The sequence below is a fragment of the Gopherus evgoodei genome, unplaced genomic scaffold (genome assembly GCF_007399415.2).
Source record: "Gopherus evgoodei ecotype Sinaloan lineage unplaced genomic scaffold, rGopEvg1_v1.p scaffold_37_arrow_ctg1, whole genome shotgun sequence".
In the NCBI taxonomy this organism is placed as follows: Eukaryota; Metazoa; Chordata; order Testudines; family Testudinidae; genus Gopherus; species Gopherus evgoodei.
The window spans coordinates 3,968,320-3,978,187 of NW_022060049.1; the positions used below are offsets into that span (position 1 = coordinate 3,968,320).

Consider the following 9,868-nt stretch of genomic DNA (forward strand, 5'->3'; position numbering starts at 1 on the left):
CCCCTCCCTGGCAAAGGTGAGGGCAGGGATTGAGGCTGTCAGCTGTGAATGGGGGAGATGGGGACTCGCAGACAAACCAAACCCCAGGCACCAGAGCGATTGGTAAAAGCTCTTTATTGTACAGAGCCCCTAGCACTGCCCTGGGCGTGGCCCCATGGCATGCTGGGAAATAAACACCCAGCTAGGGGCCAGCATCCCCCTGCCCTGGCTTTCCCTGTGGCCATTGGGGGCTCACTCCTGACCCCTCTCCAGCCCCCCCACCCATGTCCTGGAGCTCTGCAGATGCTGGCTGGCCCCAGGCAAGGCATAGGGGAGTGGAGTGGAGCTGGGGGGCTGGTGGCAGAAGGGGGGTGGGGGGCATCTCCCCGACCGTTCTGGGAATGGCACCAGCCCCTTGGGGAAGAGAGCAGAGCCCCTCCCAGGTACCTTTACCTCCACCCCCACGTCCAATGGGGGCTTATTCCCAACCTGCCCCCCCTCAAATATCTGCCACTCCAGCTCAGCCTGGGGGCAGGGGGCTCAGCTGGGGCCTGTGAACAGGGAGGGTGGCCTACAAGGGGGAAGCTGTCCCCTGGGTCGAGAGCACTATACACAGCCACAGCCACCTCTGGGTGGGGGGGTGCAGGGGCTCTATATACAGGAAACCCTTGCCCAGCACTGGGATGCAGTCACCTTTGGGGTGGGGCACAGCAACTTTCTAACAGCTGCATCCCAACACTGCCCATGCCAGGCCAGGAAATGAAGGCAAATCCTCTCCAGGGGGCTGAGGGAGGCAGAATGGATTCGTCCAGGGCAGCAGGTGGGCCCTGTGAGACTGGTGCCATCGCCACCTTTCATTGTGCCTCAGTTTCCCGAAATGTTAAGCCTGGTTCAATATGCTGCTTCCCCAGAGAGACCCAGGCCCTGAGCTCCCCTAAAGCCATGGTTTGCTCAGAACCCCTGTGTCCTGATGTGCAGACTGAGGGTGTAACCACTAGGCCCTGCTACCTCTCAAGCGAGGCCCTCTTAGCACAAGCCACCCTGCACCACCACTCCTGCATTTCACCATGGCATTGTGCCCCTGCCATGCCCACGCACCCTGTTTCCAAGGTGCCTCCTGCTTTGAGCCAGCAGCAGGGTTGGCCCCGGCAGCGCCATTGCTACAGGCAGGGAAGCAGGATTAACACCTCCCCCCTTCCCCGATTCCATTTGCATCCAGCTCAGCTCCTGCCATATCTGCAGTGGGGAGGCCCCTCAGGCGGGTGCAGCGCCATCGTCCGACCTGGTGGCATCCAACGTCCCCCCCGAGTATGTCTCCAGCAGGCACTAGTGCCAAGGCCCTGCCAGGGACATGGGGCAGCCACCCTGTCTTGTCCGGCCGGGTCCTTACGAGCGGGCAACCATGCTGCGGTCGGAGCTCTGGAAGGAGCTGACCTCCCAGCGCTCGAAGCGGCTGCCCTTCCCCGGGGGCTGGCGGCACAGCACCCTGTACAGCTTGCGCAGCACGGCCCGGCGCAGCAGGATGTACACCCAGGGGTCCAGGATCTGGTTCCAGGAGGCCAGGCGCACGCCCAGGAACAGCAGCCGCTGGTAGTGCAGCGTGCCGGCCTTGTCGCCCACCGCCAGCACCACGAAGATCTGCAGGGGAGGGAGGGGGCTTGGGTGGGGTTTGACTCAGGCCCCTTGCCCCTTCTCTGGCCCTAAATCTCTGGGACTGACCCCTCAATCTGAGCCCCCCCCAACTGCCTCATCCCCTCCCAACCTGAGCCTCCCAACAGCCTGCTCCCCCTCTCCCCAACCTGAATCCTCCGAACAACCTCTTCCTCCCAGCCTGAACCCCCTCCCCCTTTCCCTCCCCCTCCCAACCTGAGCCCCCCCCCCAACAGCCCAATCCCTGACCCACCTCAGCCAGTTTGGGGGGACCCAGCAGTATATACAGCGGGAGCAAAGTGCAGTTACCAGCCACACGAGGGCGCTGCTGTATCAGCCTAGCGACCCGCTGCCCCCAGCGGAATCCGCTGGGCAGATACACCTGCCCTCGCCTCCAACCTCCGAGGTCAGGGTCTGGGGGCTGCAGGGGGTAATTCTCCCCCCGGGGGGGCGGGGAATCAGGATGTTGCCGACTGGGGCTCCTGCATCACCTGGGCTCCCCACCACCACCCGGCCAGCACCAGCCTTTTCCAGGACAGCCCCCACAGGGAAAGGGGCTGAGGGTAAACCCGGTACCCAAGGGGAACCCCCTGCCCCCCAGAGAATCCCCCAAATCCTGCACCCACGGGGAATCCCACTGTAGCTCCCAGTGAACTCCCTGCACCCACGGGGAACCCCCCAAACCCTGCACCCACGAGGAACCCACCTTTCCCCCCCGGGAACTCCCAAACCCTGCACCCATGGGGAACCCACCTTTCCCCCAGGGAACCCCCAAACCCTGGACCCATGGGGAACCCCCTGTCCACCCAGAGAACCTCCAAACCCTGCACCTGTGGAAAACCCCTGCCCCCCAGGGAAATCCAAAACCCGGCACCCATGGGGAACCCCCTCAGTGTATCTTGTCCCTGCAGAGAGAACCCCCAACCCTACACCCATTTTGAGCCCTCTCTGCACCCTGATCCCCCCAGGGAGCCCCCTCAAACCCTGCACTTATGGGGAATCCCCCCACTTCACCCTGACCTGCCAGGGAACACCCCCAAGGCCTGCACCCATGGAGAACACCCACACACTGCACCCTGTCCCCACAGAGACACCCCTAACCCTGCACTCATGGGAAACCCCCCTTCATCCTGAACCCCAAGGAGCCACCTTGTACAGTACACCCATGAGGAACCCCCCTGCACCCTGACCCCCAGGGAAACCCCTCAAACCCTGCACTCACGGAAAACCTCCCTTCATCCTGACCCCCAAGGAGCCACCCTGTACCCTGCACCCATGGGGACCCCCCCTGCACCCTGACCCCCAGGGAAACCCCTCCAACTCTGCACCCATGGGGAATCCCCTTGCACCCTGACCCATAAGGAAACCCCTCCAACCCTGCACTCCTGGGGTGACCTTCCCACTGCATCTGTGGCACTGGGGGGACCCCCACCCTACCCCCTCACTCACCAGGATAGGGCTCCAGCAGATGCAGGAGACTACCATAATGCCCACCAGCTGCACCACCATCTCGATGTCGTGGGCCTTGGTGCGCCGCTGCCCGCATTTGCGCTGGGCCCGCAGCCGCGCCCGCACCAGGCTGAGCCCGCTCAGGGTGTTGCAGACCAGGGCGACCAGCAGGGAGGCCAGGCCCAGCAGGGAGAAGAGCAAAGCAAAGGTCACCTCGCACCAGCTCTCCGCCGGCTGCACCTTGATGAAGCACCAGGTGCATGAGTGCTGGATGGTGTAGCTGCCGAAGCTGAAGATGGGCAGCAGGGCAATGCCCAGGGCTGAGGCCCAGAGCCCCAGCAGGGTGAATTTGGTCCGGACAGAGGTCACCAGCAAGGAGTGGAGCAGCGGGCGTGTCACCCCCACGCAGCGCTCCACTGCCATGACGCAGCCCAGGAAGAGTGGGCACAGGCCAAAGAAGACCATGCAGGCGCCGAAGAACTGGCATATGGCGCCGGTGCTGTCCATGGCGTCCCATTTCTGCCGGGTGGCGTAGAGCCGCAGCACGAAGGCGCCCGGGATGACGTGCCCGGCGAAGTCCGTGATGACCAGGCTGCTGGCAAAGAGCAGGAAGGTGGCCTTGGAGCGGCGCCGGAAGCGGGCGTAGGATTGCACCAGGATGGCCAGGGCCACCATGTTGGAGACAGCACCCAGTGTCATGGAGAAGATGGGCATGGCTGGTGAGGGCAGGGGCTGCTTCAGTGGCTCCACCCGGCACCCCGAGGAGTTCCCCGGCAGCAAACCACTGACAGGCATGGGGAGGGGTGCCCTGGGGCTGCTGGGTCCCCCCAGCAGGGAGACGTTGGGTGGGTGACAGGTGAACATCTTCTCAGCAGAGTCTGCAGCTGGCACCAGGCATGGACATCTGGTGGGGTGGGAGAGAGATGGGCATCAGGGGAGAGCCACTGCCACTGGGCCCCGGCAATGCCCCCACGCACTGGGGGCTGAGCCACACAGTCCCCCCACTGCCACCCCACACTGAGGGAGGTGCCCTCTGCCGGTTCCAGAGGGAGCTGTGGGCTCTCAGTTACACCCCCACCCACAGCCTCCTGGGGTGGAAGCAGCAGTTTGGAGCTGGGGGGAAGCAATGGGGGAATCAGGGCACGTTTCCCGGCTCTGTGAGGGTCCCTCAACTTTCAGGACATTTGAACCCAGGGCAGTCAGGGCAGTGCTGCTGGAGCCCAGGGTACCCCTGCGGATTGGCACCAAGGAGCAGGACTGGCCCCTCCTGCCGCCTGCCCTCCCCTGAGCCCGGGAACGACCCCCCGGGGAGCCCCGTGTGACCCCACGGGAGACACCCCTTGGCACTGGGACGCTGGGCTGGACAGAGCCGGGGGGTGACTCTTGGGGAAGCAGAGAGAGGAGAACCCAGGAGTCCTGACTCCCAGAAACCCCCCTTCCCTCGATCTAGACCCCTCCCCCCCCGAGCTGGGGAATGAACCCAGGGGTCCTGGCACCCAGACCCCCCCCCTTCCCCGTGCAAAGAGCAGACGGCGCTCAGCACCGGCCCCGGTCGGGACGGGGTGGCGGCAGGTTCTCTTTCATTCAGCTCCCCATCAGTCCCTCCCCGCCGGGGCCAGGAGCCCGGACCCTCGGGCGCGCCCCCCCAGAAGGCCCCGTGGGTCCCGCGCCCCCTTACCGTGCTCAGGGGCTCCCCCCGCGCCCCACTCCCAAGCGGCCGGATCGCTTCCTCCGAAGGGACCACGCGTCCGGGTCCCGGCTGCGAACGGGGCAGAGACCGAGCCGCCCTGGCCGAGGGATCGACGCCCCGTCGGGGGCCGCTGGGCTCGGGAGCCGCTTGGAGACCCCCCCGCCCCGCGCCTCAGCAGCTGCCTTTCCCGGTGAGGGGAGTCCCAGCCCCGGGTCCCGCCGCTCCTCGCCGCGCTGCGCTCTGCTTCCCCGGCCGGCCGTGCGCAGGGACCGCAGCGCCGAGCTCCAGCGCGCCCCCCTGCGCCAGGCCCGCTCCGTCCGCGGGGGGGGGGTGAGCTCCGGGCCGCCGCCAGGGGGCGCCCCCAGCCCCGTGCCCAGCTCAGTGCACGGGCTCCCCCCGCACCTCCCAGGCAGGGCCAGGGGTGACCCCTGCTGCCAAGCGGCCCGGTGCTGGGCTGGACGGGGTGCCCAGTACCCGGCGCTGGAGCCAGCTGGGACCCTCTGGCTCGTTCCATGTTCCGGGCGCACACCACCCTGTGTATGGGAAGTGTCCCCCTGCCCCTGCCTAGGGGGTGTGTCCTGTGCCACCCGGCCCTGCCTGCAATGTGTGTCCCTTACGTCACCCGGCCCCATGCCACCCTTCCCCTGCCTGCAGTGTGTCCCTTACGTCACCCTGCCCCATGCCACCCTGCCCCTGCCTGCACTGTGTCCCTTACGTCACCCGGCCTCATGCCACCCTTCCCCTGCCTGCAGTGTGTCCCTTACGTCACCCTGCCCCATGCCACCCTGCCCCTGCCTGCAGTGTGTCCCTTACGTCACCCTGCCCCATGCCATCCTGCCCCTGCCTGCAGTGTGTGTCCCTTACATCACCCGGCCCCATGCCATCCTGCCCCTGTCTGCAGTGTGTCGCTTACACCACCCGGCCCCATGCCATCCTGCCCCTGTCTGCAGTGTATCCCTTACGTCACCTGGCCCCATGCCACCCTTCCCCTGTCTGCAGTGTGTGTCCCTTACGTCACCGGGCCCCATGCCATCCTGCCCCTGTCTGCAGTGTATCCCTTACGTCACCCTGCCCCATGCCATCCTGCCCCTGCCTGCAGTGTGTCCCTTACCTCACCCTGCCCCATGCCATCCTGCCCCTGTCTGCAGTGTGTGTCCCTTACGTCACCCTGCCCCATGCCATCCTGCCCCTGCCGGGGGGGTTTGTCCCTTAGGTCACCCAGCCCCATGCCACCCTTCCCCTGTCTGCAGTGTGTGTCCCTTACGTCACCCTGCCCCATGCCACCCTTCCCCTGTCTGCAGTGTATCCCTTACGTCACCCTGCCCCATGCCACCCTGACCCTGCCTGCAGTGTGTGTCCCTTACGTCACCCTGCCCCATGCCATCCTGCCCCTGCCTGCAGTGTATCCCTTACGTCACCCTGCCCCATGCCACCCTGCCCCTGCCTGCAGTGTGTCCCTTACCTCACCCTGCCCCATGCCATCCTGCCCCTGTCTGCAGTGTATCCCTTACGTCACCCTGCCCCATGCCATCCTGCCCCTGTCTGCAGTGTATTCCTTACGTCACCCGGCCCCATGCCACCCTTCCCCTGTCTGCAGTGTGTCCCTTACGTCACCCTGCCCCATGCCACCCTTCCCGTCTGCAGTGTATCCCTTATGTCACCCTGCCCCATGCCATCCTGCCCCTGCCTGCAGAGCGTATCCCTTACGTCGCCCTGCCCCATGCTACCCTTCCCCTGTCTGCAGTGTATCCCTTATGTCGCCCTGCCCCATGCCATCCTGCCCCTGCCTGCAGAGTGTATCCCTTATGTCGCCCTGCCCCATGCCATCCTGCCCCTGCCTGCAGTGTGTGTCCCTTACGTCACCCTGCCCCATGCCATCCTGCCCTTGCCTGCAATGTGTGTCCCTTACGTCACCCTGCCCCATGCCACCCTGCCCCTGCCTGCAATGTGTCCCTTACGTCACCCTGCCCCATGCCACCCTGCCCCTGCCTGCAATGTGTCCCTTACGTCACCCTGCCCCATGCCACCCAGCCCCTGCCTGCAATGTGTCCCTTATGTCACCCTGCCCCATGCCACCCTGCCCCTGCCTGCAATGTGTCCCTTACGTCACCCGGCCCCATGCCACCCTTCCCTTGCCTGCAGTGTGTGTCCCTTACATCACCCTGCCCCATGCCACCCTTCCCCTGTCTGCAGTGTGTGTCCCTTACATCACCCTGCCCCATGCCCCCTGCCCCTGTGTCCCTTACGTCACCCGGCCCCATGCCACCCTTCCCCTGTCTGCAGTGTGTCCCTTACGTCACCCTGCCCCATGCCATCCTGCCCCACCTGCAGTGTGTGTCCCTTACGTCACCCGGCCCCATGCCACCCTTCCCGTCTGCAGTGTATCCCTTATGTCACCCTGCCCCATGCCATCCTGCCCCTGCCTGCAGAGTGTATCCCTTACGTCACCCGGCCCCATGCCATCCTGCCCCACCTGCAGTGTGTGTCCCTTACGTCACCCGGCCCCATGCCACCCTTCCCGTCTGCAGTGTATCCCTTATGTCACCCTGCCCCATGCCACCCTGCCCCTGCCTGCAGTGTGTGTCCCTTACGTCACCCGGCCCCATGCCATCCTGCCCCTGCCTGCAGAGTGTATCCCTTACGTCGCCCTGCCCCATGCCATCCTGCCCCGCCTGCAGTGTGTGTCCCTTATGTCACCCGGCCCCATGCCACCCTTCCCATCTGCAGTGTATCCCTTACGTCACCCTGCCCCATGCCATCCTGCCGCTGCCTGCAGAGTGTATCCCTTTCGTCGCCCTGCCCCATGCCATCCTGCCCCTGCCTGCAGTGTGTGTCCCTTACGTCACCCTGCCCCATGCCATCCTGCCCCTGCCTGCAGTGTGTGTCCCTTACATCACCCTGCCCCATGCCATCCTGCCCCTGCCTGCAGTGTGTGTCCCTTACGTTACCCTGCCCCATGCCATCCTGCCCCTGCCTGCAGAGCGTATCCCTTACGTCACCCTGCCCCATGCCACCCTTCCCCTGTCTGCAGTGTGTGTCCCTTATGTCACCCTGCCCCATGCCATCCTGCCCCTTCCTGCAGAGTGTGTCCCTTACGTCGCCCTGCCCCATGCCATCCTGCCCCTGCCTGCAGAGTGTGTCCCTTACGTTACCCTGCCCCATGCCATCCTGCCCCTGCCTGCAGTGTGTCCCTTACGTTACCCTGCCCCATGCCATCCTGCCCCTGCCTGCAGTGTGTCCCTTACGTCACCCTGCCCCATGCCACCCTGGCCCTGCCTGCAATGTGTGTCCCTTACGTCACCCTGCCCCATGCCATCCTGCCCCTGCCTGCAGAGTGTGTCCCTTACGTCACCCGGCCCCATGCCATCCTGCCCCTGCCTGCAGTGTGTCCCTTACGTCGCTCTGCCCCATGCCACCCTTCCCTGCCTGCAGAGTGTGTCCCTTATGTCACTCTGCCCCATGCCATCCTGCCCCTGCCTGCAGTGTGTGTCCCTTACGTCGCCCTGCCCCATGCCACCCTTCCCCTGCCTGCAGAGTGTGTCCCCAATGGCACTCTGCCTCCTAGCACCCTGTCTTGGGCATAATCCCCATTTCACCCTGGCCCATGGCACCCTGCCCTTGCCATGTCTCCTATGGCACCTTGTCCCATGCCACCCTGTCCCTGCCTACGGTGTGTGTCCTGTGCCACCCTGCCCAGGCCATGTCCCCTATGGCACCCTGCCCCATGCCACTGGAACCTATCTGGTGCCCATTCTGCCCCAGTCCATGGAGGGTCATAGCAGGCACACTGTATGCAGCATGCTACCCACTGGGCTGTGGACTCTGCAGGGGTGTAGGGATACCAGGGCAGATGGGCCCCTTGGGCTCACTGGCCCACAGGCGCAGGGAGGTGACACATTCCTGCCCCAGGGGGACTAGGTGGGCACACTGAGGTGCAGCGAGGGGAAAGGACTTGCCTACGGGCAGTCAGGAACAGAACTCAGGTGTCCTGAGTCCCAGTGCTCTATCCCCTAGGCAACACTGTCCTTCAATCCAGGCTGAGATGGACCATTGCTCTGCTCTGGCTGGAGTCTCCGGCCTCACCCATCCCCTGGGGGTCAGGGCTGCTTGGAGTTCAGCCACTCTGGAGCTCAGTGGCTGGAGCCACATGAGTCAAAGGCCTGTTCCCCGTGGGGCACTGCAGCCATTAGATGCCAAGGACAGGACAGTGCCTGGGGCCAGCAAGGTGGCCCAGCAGCCCATGCTGTGTCATTACCCCAGGCGGGTTACAAAACACTGCACAGATGCTGTGCCCCAGGGGAAAGTCACCCAACGGCCCGGCCTGTCCGCACTCCTCTACCAGAGCCAGAAATAGAACCTAGGAGGCCTGTGTCCCAGCCCCCTGCTTTAACCAGTAGCCCCCACTCCTCTTCTGGGGCTGGGGATAGAACCCAGGAGTCCTGAGTCCCAGCCCCCCCTACTTTAACCAGTAGCCCCCACTCCTATTCTGGGGCTGGGGATAGAACCCAGGAGTCCTGTATCCCAGCCCCCCCCGCTTTAACCAGTAGCCCCCACTCCCCTCGCAGGGCTGGGGATATAACCTAGGAGTCCTTGTTCCCAGCCCCCCTTTAAAGAGCCCTGAGACCTTTCAGCTGACTGACCTCTAGGCCAGGGCGGGAAGGAGACTCTGCATGAGGCCTGGGGGTGGCATCAGTCCCTGCCAGTCACTGTTTACCCCCAGCTCAGTGAGATCTGAGCGGCTCCAGCCCAGACAGGTCCCTGGGCGCTGGCAGGTCCTGGTGCCTTAGAGCTGGAGAATTGACACCACCAGGGGCTGTCCTGACCCCAAGCTCTCATCGCTGCCTGGAAAGAGTCCAGTGGCTCCCCCGGCCTGCTGGGTCCAGGCACCCCCAGGCACTGACCTGGAGAGGCCTCTGCTGCAGGAAACCGGCCCCGAGAGCAACATGGTGACTGGCAACAGGCCCAACCCAGCCCCACCGCCCCGGAATATCTCCAACCCTAAGCCCAGCCCCACAGCCCCAGCATAGCTCCAGCCCTATGCCCAGTCCCACTGCCCCGGAATAGCTCCGGCCCTACGCCCAGTCCCACTGCCCCGGAATA

At 64.9% G+C, this 9,868-nt stretch overlaps 1 protein-coding gene across 1 annotated transcript; it reads right to left on the reverse strand.

The window, feature by feature from the left end:
- Nucleotides 1-97: 97 nt before the first annotated feature.
- PTGER1 (prostaglandin E receptor 1) lies at nucleotides 98-4,963 on the reverse strand. The gene is made up of 3 exons (XM_030545519.1): nucleotides 4,757-4,963; nucleotides 3,079-3,982; nucleotides 98-1,617 (listed from the first exon to the last, which is right to left on the reverse strand). The coding sequence occupies exons 2-3, from the start codon at nucleotides 3,940-3,942 to the stop codon at nucleotides 1,366-1,368; spliced, it is 1,116 nt and encodes a 371-aa protein (XP_030401379.1). The 5' UTR covers nucleotides 3,943-3,982; nucleotides 4,757-4,963; the 3' UTR covers nucleotides 98-1,365.
- Nucleotides 4,964-9,868: the final 4,905 nt, after the last annotated feature.

Coding starts and splice junctions, on each gene's coding strand:
- PTGER1 (XM_030545519.1), bottom strand. CDS start 3,942: ATGTTCACCTGTCACCCACCCAACGTCTCCCTGCTGGGGGGACCCAGC. Junction 1,618..3,078: donor TCTGCTGGAGCCCTATCCTG/GTGAGTGAGGGG, acceptor CCTCCCCTGCAG/ATCTTCGTGGTGCTGGCGGT.